We start from the raw sequence: 14223 nt of genomic DNA, 5'->3' as shown, positions 1-14223 counted from the left end.
TGGGTGTGAGCAGGGCCGGCGCCATCAGTGCGTGGGAGCGGCGGCAGTGGGAGTGGGGCTGCCGGCAGACAGCCGTGGAAGGAGGGGCTGGGTGAGGGTGTGGAGGATGGGTCAAGACCCGCCTCTGCGCCCTCTGCAGCCTTGCAGCCCACAGCTGCTTTCAAGGTGCATGAATTCATGCACTGGGCCACTAGTATCATTATAACAACCCACTCCTGCCACCTCCATATAGACCAGGTAAAGGTAATCAATCCCTTAAGACACTCCTCCCCTCCCTAAGTACCCTCACCCCCAAACACCCAGAAGTTTACCGGGAATAAAGAAAACAAGGTTATGAAAAGAGTGACAACAGTAAAACTAAACTGTAAAAGCCTCCTTTTCCTGCTATGAAATAAAAGAATGTGAGAATCCTTTATTGCAAAGAAGCATTCTCACATCCTAATTGTTTGTATATTGTCTGAAATTAAGAAACTGTTTCCTAGAAAAGACAAAATCCAAATCATACCACTTTCATAAATTTAAATCATGCTTTAAAAGGTACAAGCACTCTCATTGTCAATTTAATAAGATTTCCCCTTCATTAGATACTTACTTCACATTTAACTTGACCACCACTGCTGAAGATGATAATCTTAGAGATGATACCTTCACAGTCAGGGGTAAGACAAATTCCTTGTAGAAAATCCTATTTGATTAAAAAAAAAAAGAGTGCTGCGTATCAAAATAAATCTAAACATGTATACTACTATACCATCAGGAATGGTTAAATGTCATCAGAAACCTCCTTCAGGCGGCACTGAAGTCCCTGCTTGTTGCCATGGGACCTGCGAGCCTCCCTGCAAAAGGAATGACTTGCTTTGGTCAGTGCAAGGAGAGCTGACAGGACATACACCAAGCATGTCCCAACAAAAGCTTAAGAAACGCTGAATGGACTGGCCCTTGATCTTTATCCTCTGTCACAAGAATATGTACCAGGAAACCTCAATTCAGACACAAAAACACAGCCACAGTACCCAGCCGGCGTGGATCAGTGGTTGAGTGTCGACGTATGAACCAGGAAGTTATGGTTTGATTCCCAGTCAGGGCACATGCCTGGATGGTGGGCTCCATCACCAGTGTGGAGTGTGAAGGAGGCAGCCAATCAATGATTCTCTCTCATCACTGATGTTTCTCTCTCTCTCCCCCTCTTTGAAATCATTAAAAACATATTAAAAAAACAAAATACCCAGAGAATCTTATTAGCCTTACCTTGTCAATTTTATCATTAAAGGTTGTTGTTTTTAACTTCTTCCAACAGTTCATGTGAAATTCTATTTTGCAGTACTGGCAACAGCTGATTCGTATAAAACCCTGGGGGGTTAAAACAATGTTTAATTCACATTTTAAAGGTGCTGTCTCTATCACACACACACACACACACACACACACACACCCTCTCTCTCTCTCTCTCTTTCTCTCTAACTCACTAACTCACTCACAATGCATCTATACTAATAATAGCCTAGGTGGTATCACGCCCGCACGTCATCACAAGATGGCCGCACGCACAGTGGAGGCGGGGCCCAGCGGATGCTTTGCGCAGTGAGGCCTGGGGGTCCCATGGCTCTGCGAGGCATGGAGGCTGGTCCCAGCGGAGGAGGCAGGTCACGGCAGGGGAAGGCAGTTGTGGGCGATTAGGCCAGCAGGGGAGGGCAGTTGGGGGCGATCAGGCCGGCAGGGGAGGGCAGTTGTGGGCAATTAGGCCAGCAGGGGAGGGCAGTTGGGGACAATCAGGCTGGCAGGGGAGGGCAGTTGTGGGCGATCAGGCTGGCAGAGGAAGGCACCTGGGGGCCATCAGGCCGGTAGGGGAGCGGTAAGGGGCGATCAGGCAGGCAGGTAGGCAGGCAGGCAAGCGGTTAAGAGCCAGCGGTCCCTGTGGGATCGGGCCTAAACCAGCAGTCGGACATCCCCTGAGGGGTCCCAACTGGAGAGGGTGCAGGCCGGGCTGAGGGACACCCCTCCCCATGCATGAATTTTTTGCACCGGGCCTCTAGTATTAAGATAAAGAGAGAGCTGTTTGCATTCATCTGGTAGACACAACTAGATACCACATTTCCTCATGGGGGAGCATACTACTCTGTACCTAGAATGCCTAGTGCCAGAGGCACAGAGCTTGACTGACATATTCACTTTCATAGCTTACAGTTGCATTATTCTTTACAATGTATAAAATATTTTATAGACAATATTCCATCTCAGCTCTAACCAGGACAGTGCCACAATGGGCAGCTTATTATCTTCTTGAATCAACTAAGGCCCAGTAACTTATTCACTCAATTATGTGCCAGACTTGATCTCAAATTTAGGTTTCTGAGAGCCAATTCAGCGATCAACAATGGCCTTTAGTTCTTGGAGTCCAATTTTACAAGAGACAGAATTGCAACAAATCAGAGGTAATAATCTTGTTTTGTTTCCTGTGTTCCTAGGAATAGGCAGTTGATAGCACAGTGGCTAGAAAGGGGAAATGGAATTAGCCAGCTGGCCCTCAGTGTTAATTTCAGTGGCTCTGGATTCCCATGTGAGATGATGAAGACCTAAAGAAGTCCAGAGGGAGGGGTGGGCAACAGGATATAACACTGCTGGCACCCCAGAGAACTTGGGTGCCTCCGATTAAAGGATTGGTTCTAAATTCACTGTAAGGCACAACTGTGCAAGTTACTGTCCTAATGCACAGTCATTACTTACCTTAAAGTCTGGATCTGTGATGTATATCTGGATTTTGGAATATCCATGGCACTTCTGATAGCAACAAACAGCATCTGGCACTGGAGGGAACCTGCATTCTTCAATAAATTTCTCTAAGAGCATCTAAAACAAAAAAGATACTGTTACAACACTCGTTTGTCAATCAAAATGCTTATGATTTCAATAACTTCTTGCTGTCAAAATATTTTCATCCTAGAAATGACTAAATGTTTAGCCAAGAACAAACTACATACCACTTTTTAATGGAGGCTGATACAGAGACGTGTCCAGAGAAAATGATGGAATGGTGGGGGAGAGGGGCAAGAACTAAAAAGTTTTTTCAGAGTTTCAAAGTCAGAATCAAAATCTTATCCTGTTATAACCATCAAACCTCATTGTATAATATATAACTCACAGAAATCTCCTTTAAGCATCCAGGAGTCCTAAGGTGAAACTCCCTTAGGACTCCACTATTCTCCTGATCCTAAGGGTGCTTCACCTGGGATCCTAGCACCTCACTCACCTCCTCCCGGAGCCCCTGCCACCTGCGCTAGTTCTTGCCCTGAGAATGACCCCACTGCTCCTGAACCTTTGTTATCAATAGTTCCCATGCCTCCATCCCAATCTAGTTTAAAGAGGAAAACCCAATGATCCTTTGTTTTACAATTTTTTTAATAGCAGCTTCGGGTAAGATATCATTCACATACCATACAATTCACATATTTAAAGTGAGTTTTTATTACATTCACACAGTTGTATGACTATCACCACAGTCTAAATTTACAACATTTTTTGCCGAAACCGGTTTGGCTCAGTGGATAGAGCGTCGGCCTGTGGACTGAAAGGTCCCGGGTTCGATTCCGGTCAAGGGCATGTACCTGGGTTGCGGGCACATCCCCAGTAGGAGATGTGCAGGAGGCAGCTGGTCGATGTTTCTCTCTCATCGATGTTTCTAACTCTCTATCTCTCTCCCTTCCTCTCTGTAAAAAATCAATAAAATATATTTAAAAAAAAAAAAATAAAAAAAATAAATTTACAACATTTTCATCACCCAACAAGAAACCCCATAACCATTAGCAACCCCTCCCCATTTCCCCCAATCCCTAGCTCCTCCCAACCACTAATCTACTTCCTGTCTCCATGTAGATTTGCCTGTTCTGGAGATCCTATATAATAAAACCCTAATATGCAAATTGACCAAATGGTAGAACGACCGGTCACTATGACGTGCACTGACCACCAGGGGGCAGACACTCAATGCAGGAGCTGCCCCCTGGTGGTCAGTGCGCTCCCACAGGGGGAGCGCTGCTCAGCCAGAAGCTGGGCTCACGGCTGGCGAGGGCAGCAGCGGTGGTGGGAGCCTCTCCCGCTTCTGCGGCGGCGCTAAGGACCCCTGCTCCCCCAGAGCAGACCTAAGCCAGCAGTCAGAAATACCCTGAGGGGTCCCGGACTGCGAGAGGGTGCAGGCCGGGCTGAGGGACCCCCCCAGTGCACGAATGTTGTGCACTGGGCCTCTAGTTTCATATAAATGGAATCCTACAATCTGTATCCTTTGTGTTTGGCTTCTTTCACTTAGCATAATGTTTTCAAGATTCGTTCATGTTGTAGCATGTGAGTACTTCATTCTATGAGCTGAATAATATTCAATTGTATAAATAGACTATATTTTATATAACCATTCATCAGTTGATGGACACTTTTTGCCTCCTGTGAATAATGTTGCTATGAACATTCATGTACAAGTTTTTGTGAGAACATGTGTTATCTCTGTATATATCCAGGAATGGAATTGCTGGGTCACAGAATAACTCATTCTTTAACCCATTGAGGAAGTGCCAGACTATTTTCTCAAAGCAATGGCACCGTTCTAAACACCCACAACAACGCAGGAGGTTCTGACTTCTCCATATCCTTATCAACACTTATTCTTGGCTGCCTTCTGAAGATAACCATCCCAATGGGTGTCGTATCTCACTATGGTTTTAATGTGCATTTCTCTGGTAGGTAATGTTGTTGAACACCATTCACGTGCTCACTGGCTATTTGTATAACTTCTTGACAGATATGTCTATTCACATCCTTGGGGTACTTTTTAAATTAGTTTAGTTGTCTTTTTATCATTGAGTTGTGAGAGTTGACCCCTATGCTTTTAAAAGGTTTGGTCAAAAGCCAGTTCTTAGTACACGCCCAGGTTCCCCACAACTAAAGGCCTATCCTAGTCAATTTACACATAATTTAGTCTCTCAAAAACTAGCAAAGCATCCTCTGCTTCTGGATTTGAGATTAAATTTATACTTTGAGTCTTCGAGTACCCCTCAATAACGACAGTAACTATGATGAAACAGCAATGCTACACCTTTATGAAGGACAGCATACCTTTCTGCTTAAGAATGCACACTGAAGTCAGAACACCTGGATTCAAGCCCAGCTCCACCATTTCCTGGCTGTTTAACCTTGAGCTCATTACCTAACCTCTCTAAACTTAATCTTCTCCCTCCATAAAATGGGGATAAATCATAGTACTCATCTGTAGGACTGTTGTAAGGATTGAAGGTAATGAAATGTGGCAGGTGTGTGACTGGCAATAGAAAACATTTAGTAAATGTTAGTAATTCTCACTAGTCCTTAAAGGGGAAACACCTGTGGGGGAGCTGAGGCCAGAATGCTATCTCCTTTTCTCACACCTGAGCCAGTCAGTGTAGGCGGGCTTTTACAGTTAGTCAGAGCTCTCTGCAGAAAGAAATGGTTACCTTTATTTTCCCTGGCCGAGTCTCTTCGATAACCACATTACTTGTGGGCCAAGTTAGCACTCCAGGGAGTCGACAAATCAGGGTTCTTGCTTTCTCAAAGTGATTAAGAGCTTCTAGAAACCTAGTCATAATAATGAAGAAAAAAGGTATGAAAAGATGTCACAAGAATTTTCATTCCCACAACAAAAGTCAGAGATTTCAAGCTAACTAGTAAGAGTACATTTGAGCCCAGCCAGTGTGACTCAGTGGTTGAGTGTCGACCTATGAACCAAGAGGTCATAGTTCGATTTCGGGTCAGGGCACATAAGAATTAATGCCCAGTGGGGGGCGTGCAGGAGGCAGCCAATCTATGATTCTCTCTTATCACTGATGTTTCTCTCTCTCTCCCTCTCCCTTCCTTTCTGAAATCAATAAAAATATATATAAAAAAGAATACATTTGATAAATCATTGCATAGATATAGTACCATAAATATAGAAATTCTTTTTTTTTAAATTTTTACTTTATTAGGACATCTACTAACCTGTTTTTTTTTAAGTATACTTTTCCAATTCCACAGTAGGCCAAGCAATCGAGGCCCTCATTGGGGTAGTGTTCAATCATCCTCTTAAACTGGTTTTCAGCTTCAGATAATTCCTTCAAAGGCAGTAAGAACAATAATCACACAAAAAAGAAATGCTGGAAGTGATTTTTATCTGAAGGCTGATTCTTTTTGTAACATTAAAAACAACTATCTGTCCAAAACTTCTTTGGCAAAATTACACCTTCCAGATTTCATTTTCTTAGCAATTTATAAATTGTGACCATATGTACAATACTCACACCCAAAGTGATTCAGCTCCAGAATGAAAAGCTGGCACTGAACACATCAAATCACCAACCAGATGAGCGTTTACACCCACACAGAGGCCCATGGTGCTGGCAGACACCACACATGTGACTTCACGGTACAAAGACTGATGTAGACAATGACACCGTGCACATATCCTGGCTGAGTGCTGTCCCCTTGGGGGCACAGGCATGCCAATGATGTTGCTACGTGCTTTGTGGCATCAGGCAGACAAATGCTCAACCTTAAAACCAGCCCTTTAGTAACAGCTTCACAGACAGAAGTGTGTTCTTTTGAATATTCTCAACTGTGGAAACCTCTGCTTTACATGAATTTTGTTTTGAAAAAAATCCAAAAACACTTAGCTCCAGGCAACACTACTACCCCCATTGTGGGTGAAAAAGAAATGTCACCACAAAATGGAGTTCGTTAGAAGCTTTGAGGCTCGTTCCAAAGGAGGCATTGCAAACATGTCTTAACACGTTAAGCGCCATGTCAGTCACCAGTGACTGACACTACATTTCCAATCGGACCTCATCAGTCTCCGACTGCCAGCGTATCAGTGAAATTGGGTATCACGGGCTAAACGGAAAGGAAGACAAAACAGGCCTGGCGCTTAACATGTTAAGCAAGGGCTGTACTGGAGTAAGTATATCGCTTCCTTCTGGCTGGGGCTACTCTGAATGATGAAATTCTTTTAAAGGTTCAAGTTCTATCACATGATTTTATTTCTGTGATCAGTCTCACTACTTCAAAGTAAATCGCAAATGTAATAAACTATCTCTTCAATCCAAAAAAGCAAACATAACATACTTATTACTGCTCTGCCAAGAATAAAAGAATTGCGATAGGAAAACAACTGTGTTTACATATCTTCTAAAATCAATGACATATTTAAGTTGTTTATTATTTCTGTTACAAATCTTACCTCAGGCTGTCCTATTCCAAGGAGAGAAATAGCAAGTCCGTAGACCACTAACACATAGTTAATCATGGCCAGGTTCAATTGCTGTCAATAAAAACATTTGAGTTAAAAATCTGAAGATAATTCTGCCCAATTTGCATCATACCAACCTGCTAGCCACAACAGAAAAAAAGTGTAATAAAATCTCGCTAATCACTATGATTGAGATAAAGGCCAAACTGAATTAGAAAATATATTTTGCAAAAATACACTGCTATCAAGTATTTAAAACACAGACTCACTGTCTCAGAGTCCCTTGAGGGCGTGGTTCATAATAGATTAGAATAACAGAAGTTACTCTCTTTTGAATGTTCGTGGGGACCAGTGACAGATGAAGACATTTATTTGCTGCCTTACAACCTTGCATAAAGTATTTGTCTAGCTATTACTTTCTTTCTGAATGAAAAGATGTGACTAAAACTGGTCCAAAACCTTGCTTTCGTAGTTTATCAAGAGAGAAGGCCAGGAGTTCTAAGGACACCAACTGGAGAGCAAGGAGGGAGTCGCACGGTGAGCGCAGGCATGAAGGCTGGGTCAGTGCGTGCCCTGCTCCTCACGGCCTGGCCGGAGGAGAATCAGGCCGTCTCGCTAGGCAGAAGGTGCACTGGTAACAGTGAAGTGAGAGCCCGGATTCTCCTACACCTGCATCTGGAGCCATCAGCACTGCTGACGAGTTAGGAGCCGGCAATCCTACCTTTACTTTCTGCGGATCTAGGCCGTTGAGCAGCTCCGAGAAGGACTGGGCTGCGCTGCGGCACCGCTGCTCCAGCAGAGCTGTGTAACCGTCCTGGATCAAGCTCCTCAACATTTTCATTATATTAGCAAAGTCCTGCAAAACAGAACAAGAAACAAACTGTTTCCTTTGGGAAGCAACAATTGTACAGTGTCAATCGCTACTTCAATCTCTGGCTAACATAACTGAAAAGTTAGTTTCTAAATTAACAATAGTTTGGCTTCTTAGCAATCACATATTAAGTAACATGTCCATAAATAAAAGTATAAAAAACAAATCTTAGAGATGTACATGGTTAGACTTAGCGCTTGTGAAAAGTGGTTTGTTCCCAGAGTTTGCTTTTTCCCCGGGAAAAGCCTTTTCCTGTACCTGGTGTGCAGCTCTGGAAGATTTAGAGAACTGTTTCTCCAAGAGGCTTTTCAAATCTGCTGGAAAACTCCCTTGTGAACCATAACTAAAAGAAAAGAGTGTTGTGTTGAATTATTTAAAATAAAACAGTCCGCTATATAAAGAAAAAATACTTTTACTGAAGGTCATTTTAAACACTGAGCAAATAAGTCACAAGCTCCTGAACTGAAATATTACTATGATGCCATTTCTCCTCAGATTAACCTCTAAATCTAATGAATCTCAATAAAAATCCCTGTAAAATTACAAGTGGAGGGAGGCCAAATTAATTATGAAGATGATATAGAAAAAACAGCTTTTGAAACAAATTAAGGGGAATTTGTGTGCTGATTACCCAGTTATTACAAATCTACAGTTATCTATGACAACATAGTCCTGAAACAAGAAATGTGCCCAAGAAATGTTGCACAGATGCTCCTCTCATGGGAAAATCTAGTAAGAGATATAACCTTTCAGAAAGCCTAGACCCCGTGCTGGTGAGGGGAAGAAAGACTCAGCTCTCTGTCTTCCGACACCACTTCTAACACTAGATGTGTGTGTTTGATACCAGATACCTATCATTTTCCACACCAATTCTCCAACACCAACCGCGTGTCTAACAATTACATTCAATTTTGACATTAATTCTGGAGTCAATGCAGGCCCCACAGGTGCCCTCACTTCAGACCAGCCACACCGGGGTGCCTAGGCTACCCACAATTCTGCTGAGCCAACTATAAATTCAGGGTTCCCGTGACCCCCAGTTCAGATTCAACAATTCCCTAGAATGACTCATAGAACTCATGAAAGCATTATACGTACTACTTACCAGTTTACTATGAAGGTTGTAACTCAGGAAAAGTCCAATGAAAGAAACACATGGGAAAGGAGCTGGTAAGAGGGGGGTGATGGATAGCTTTCATGCTGTCCCAGAGTGGGCCACCTGCCCAGCACCTCCATGTACTCACCCACCCAAAAGCTCCCCGAAAAGAGATTTTCATAATGTTTCATTACACAGGCACAAAGGATTAAGTTGCTGGCCACTGGTGAATAAATTAATTCCTAGCCCCCTTCCTGAATTTCTCAGATACCAGGGGATGGGGCTGAAAGGTCCAACCCTCCAATCACATACTTGGTCTTTGTAGTGACCAGCCCCAATTCTGAATGCAGAGCCCCAGCCTTGAGTCACCTCATTAATTGAACTCAGGTAGGGTGGAAAGGGGCTTGTTTCAGGAAACTCCAAGGGAGCTCTGTGCCAGGGACCAGGGACAAAGATCTGATATACATTTTATTATACCGCACCCTCTCAAAGCTTATTAAGAGTGTAAAAGTGCCAGGTAATTAATTTTCTGGTAGGACAATTTGACAATATCTATCAAAGTGAAATTATGCACCCCCAGGCACTGGCCGGGTAGCTCAGTTGGTTAGGTTGTGGGTTTGAACCCTGGTCAGGGCACATACAACAATCAACCAATGAATGCATAAATAAGTGGAACAACATATCAATGTTTATCTCTCTCTCTAAAAATCAGTAAATAACATTTAAAGAAAATTATGCATCTCCTTTGATAGAGCAATGCCATTCTAGAAATTTCTCCGAATATACATCTATGCGGTAAAATGTCCTGCAGCCATGAAAATGAAGGATGTAGATTTCCATGGTCTGTTATGAAAAGACACACAAGATACTTAGAAAGGGATAAAACAAGCTGTCAGCCAGAATGGTTCTAACAACAGTGAAAAGGACAGTGATCCCAATGATGGTCATGTGTACTGAGCATTTACCATGTTCCAGTTCATCCCACTTAATCACTAAATAATCCCATGAGGTAGACATAATCAAATAAGAAGCCTTCCGTTTGAAAACAGAAACAAAGTATCAGGAAACTAAATTTATCTTCAACAAAACCGGTTAAAATTGTAACTATACATTCAAACAATGAAAATATACTTGGTTTTGGTTTCTCTTGGGGGGCACACAAGGTGAGGAGGAAGACTCAGGATTTTTCTATGAAATAATAGAATTACATAATATTCTATGCTCTTGCTTTGTATTTACTTTGTAGCAGCAGGAAAAAAATGGTCTTTTTTTTAAAAAAAAATTGGGCATTACTCATTCCTCTTAGTGCTTTGATATTCAAATCATTCTCCTTGAAGAATCTATTGAGGAATCAGCCTTAAGAAATGAGGAAAAAACTGACAACTGGTATAATTGGCAGAAATGGCTTTGCAGTTTCTCCAGCATCACTTTTTATTAACTTCACAAACTTCTGTATCTACTGTATGACTGATAATTCCACTCTGCAGTCAATTCCTATTTTGTAGGTGATGGGGGATTAACTATAAAGATAAGTGAAAGAGTTCCGACCATTAGTTTTAAGGGGCATGTTCGGTAGAACGGATTTTATAAGTGGTTGGTTCATTGATAAATCCTTTCCTCTGGTGGTAACTGCTGAAAAGGGCCTCGGCCTGTACACACACCCCTCCTGTGTATGCAGAGTGAGCTTCCCGACGGCCAACATTGTGAGCAGCGCGTCCCTATCGGAAGCTACTGGAGAAGAAGTGTGGGAAGTGAAATAAGGTGAGCAGGGAAGGAGACTAATTTGCATTTTATACTTCTCTGAATATTTTCCCTCTTCTGAGCATGTATTTTGGAGTTTTAAAACGTTAATACTAATATAGCTGTAATATGACTTTCAGAAATCAGTATTAACATTCAGGATTCAGAATTCTCTGCTCAAAAATGATCTCTCTGAAGACATGCCTTTGGTATTTGAAAGGGACTTTAGTACTCAACATAATATACATATGTAAAGGTAGTTACTACTTGAAAGAGATTTTTTTCTTTTTTCTTGGAAGGAGGACATTAGGTGAAAAAACAAAACCTTAGATAAAAACATACCTGAACTCCAACTCATTGTTTCGAGATTTTTGTTTTCCTTTATATTTTGGAGGTTGGCCTGTGAATACAAAAGTATTTGTTCCTCAAATCTGGACATAAAAATTTATGAGCTTGAAAGTAAAATAATAGTTAAGTAAATTGAATAAGAAAGCAAAGGAAGCGATACTGTGAGCGTTAACTACAAACAGGTAAGCCAAAAAAGAAGCTACTGATGATGTTTGTCTATGTGTGCTATGAAATTATTATAAATTATAATGGTCATTATTATATAGGCCTAGAGTAGATACAGAGATATAGGCTAAATTTCTGTTTTCAAGTAGTTTACAATTAGATGACAAGAAAAGACCGTCACTGTAATAATTAAACAGCAATCCCATTAAAAAGAAGAAAAAATACTGAGTTACAGGCCCCGTGCTTCCTCTTGCTCCTCCAGCTCTATGAGCTCAGCCTTGTCCCCTGGCAGGAGGGAGCCTGTGGGCTGCTGGGCGGGGACAGACGTGCAAAGCTGTGCAGAAGACAGCTGAGCAGTGGGGTCAGGTGGACCTGACGGGAGCTTTGGGGAGAGACGCAGGGGCAAGCCAGAGCCCCTGGGTCAAGGACGGGGTGAGAGCCTGAGCTGGCTCTGGTGGCCTCAGAAAGCAAGAGGCTCTGGAAAGGCAGAAGAGTTCCAGTGCGACTTCTGCTGTGTGACCTGCAGCAAAACCACTGCACCCTGACCACAGCACCTCAATTTCTTCTACTGAACGTAGATGCTAAAGTGTGGCTGGTATTTAAATTATTTAAATGTACTGTATGATGATAATTGCCCAAGAAATATTGACAAATGTTTTATCCTCAAAGGTTTTTCACGTGCTATTAGAGCTACATCAGGGACGACAGCCACCTGAGCTTCCCCTCCTTACAATGCTGCTGCTGTGCTAACCAAATGGAAATGCTCAGGAGTAAGTGGTGGGATGTGTGGCATGGGAGCCTAAGAAAAGACAGAACTGCAGAAGCACAAACACTGAAAAGAAAACAAAAACACCAACAAAGGACAGGAGGGCAACAGGAAGGTCACAATCTCCCTGTAAGAACCCGGAAGGACGCAGGAAAGATGGAGATAAGAAACCTGTGGGTAACAACAACTATCTTAAGTAAGTCATCAAGAAAATCTGTATTTTCTTAAGCTGTTTAAAAGGCAGGGAAGCATGTGATCCACTTTAGATCGATTTCCATCAAAGTCTGGTAGTATCAAGGGAGACTGAGAAATAAATGAAGCTCAAATATTCGTGCTTCTGTGGGCCCTTCATTTCCCATGGTGCCAATGCCGAGTCGATGAGGTCCTGCTGTGTCTGCCTGTTTCCTAGGGGCATAAGCAAACACATGCACCAAGCACAGACAATTTAAAGTAAACTAGGATGAGCCCTGCTGGCTTGGCTCAGTGGTTGAGCGTCGACCTATGAACCAGGAGATCATGGTCAGGGCACATGCCCAGGTTGCGGGCTCGATCCCCCTACATGGGGCGTGCGGGAGGCAGCTGATCAACGGTTCTCTCTCATCATTGATGTTTTTATCTCTCTTTCTCTATCCCTTCCTCTCTGAAATCAATAAAAATATATAATTTAAAAAAGACAACTCGCCAAATAGAAATTAGATAGAAACCAAGAAGAGCTTCATTTTTCTGTTCCATTAACTTTAGTTGGAGTTCCAAAATTAGATTTTTTAAATAACATGAAAAGACGGAGTACTGGTTTCAAATAAATAATCAATGTTTTAACACAGAAGCACTGCAAAGTAAAAGGAGAACAAGAGCAAATAGAAGTGAGGCTTGTGCGAATTTGGGGGCATAGGAGTTTAGACACCACCACATGAACTCAGCAATAATTTACAGGGAAAACTCACCTGATAGTGGTAGAAATTCAGGATGACAGGCACAATCATCTATAGTCAAAGCTTCATCTAACACCTACCCATGAAAATACAATTAGTGAGACTTACACAAGGAAAAGAAGTGAAAAAATAAAGAGACATGAAGAGCTAAATAATAAAGTGGATTATAACAGAATTTATTCAAACACCTAAAATAGCTAGGTGGTTATTAAGCCTAAGTGAATAAACAAACAAAATGATAACTAACAATAACAGATTATGGTATGACAAATTCTCCAATGACAATTCTATTTCTGACAGCTAGCATGAGGCCAGGCAGGGCAGCTGTTCAGTCCTGAGACAGTACTATCACATCTTTCCTGAGGCTGCTCTCCCTAAATGAACACAGCTTCTCTGAGATTTTCATTATTAACAAAAGAATTATGCTCTGGTCTGGTGTCCTCAGTGGTTAGCATCTGCCTCAGAACTGAAGGATCATGGGTTTGATTCCCAGTCCAGGGCATGTACTTGGGTTGCAGGTTTGATCTCTGGCCCCAATTGGGGCTTGTGCAGGAGGCAACCAATCAACTGTGTCTTTCTCACATTGATGTTTCTCTCTCTCTTTCCCCTCCCTTCCTTCCTCTCTTTCACTCTCTCTAAAATCAATGAAAATAATATCCTCGAATATTATTAACAAACAAATATAACTATAGAGTGGCTTAAAAAGTTCCCTCCAATGACTACTATCCATCTAACCCAAGACACTATTTTCATTTTCCCCATCAGACACTGGAGAGAAATATAAATGTGGGCTTGGTGATATCTGCTAAGTTTTGAGCACACTACAGTTCAGAAAAAAACTCAGGTGCAGATCGCCTCAGACCCTGGACCCAGGACCAGGCTAGAGGCCTAGCAGTGCCTAAGAAGCCATCAGACCAAGGTTTAGCTGAGCACAGCACAGAATCAACGGCTTTGGCTACGGAGAGGAGCAGCAGAGGCTGCAGAAACACCTTGGGCAGAGAGGAGGATGGGGTGGCTCCCAGGCCCAGCATGGCGCAAATTGGGTGGGTGGATGGACTGGTGCAT

The 14223-nt window shown here is 42.4% G+C and overlaps 1 protein-coding gene across 15 annotated transcripts in view; it reads right to left on the bottom strand.

Annotated features, from left to right (window-relative positions):
• The window catches only part of TTC3 (tetratricopeptide repeat domain 3), a 106388-nt gene that overhangs the window by 43396 nt on the left and 48769 nt on the right, over positions 1–14223 (bottom strand). For all 15 annotated transcript variants that reach the window (XM_014467244.2, XM_023743322.1, XM_014467252.2 and 12 more), the window contains 10 exons: positions 13171–13234; positions 11290–11347; positions 8370–8454; positions 7962–8096; positions 7232–7312; positions 5998–6110; positions 5475–5595; positions 2725–2847; positions 1249–1350; positions 593–685 (listed from right to left, as the gene is read on the bottom strand). In XM_014467244.2, the coding sequence (XP_014322730.1) occupies positions 593–685; positions 1249–1350; positions 2725–2847; positions 5475–5595; positions 5998–6110; positions 7232–7312; positions 7962–8096; positions 8370–8454; positions 11290–11347; positions 13171–13234 (975 nt within the window). The remainder of the gene's footprint in view (positions 1–592; positions 686–1248; positions 1351–2724; positions 2848–5474; positions 5596–5997; positions 6111–7231; positions 7313–7961; positions 8097–8369; positions 8455–11289; positions 11348–13170; positions 13235–14223) is intronic.

This window comes from Myotis lucifugus, unplaced genomic scaffold (assembly GCF_000147115.1).
Source record: "Myotis lucifugus unplaced genomic scaffold, Myoluc2.0 scaffold_384, whole genome shotgun sequence".
In the NCBI taxonomy this organism is placed as follows: Eukaryota; Metazoa; Chordata; class Mammalia; order Chiroptera; family Vespertilionidae; genus Myotis; species Myotis lucifugus.
Note: the sequence above shows the minus strand (reverse complement) of the source record. Positions and strands in the feature narration are given on the sequence as shown.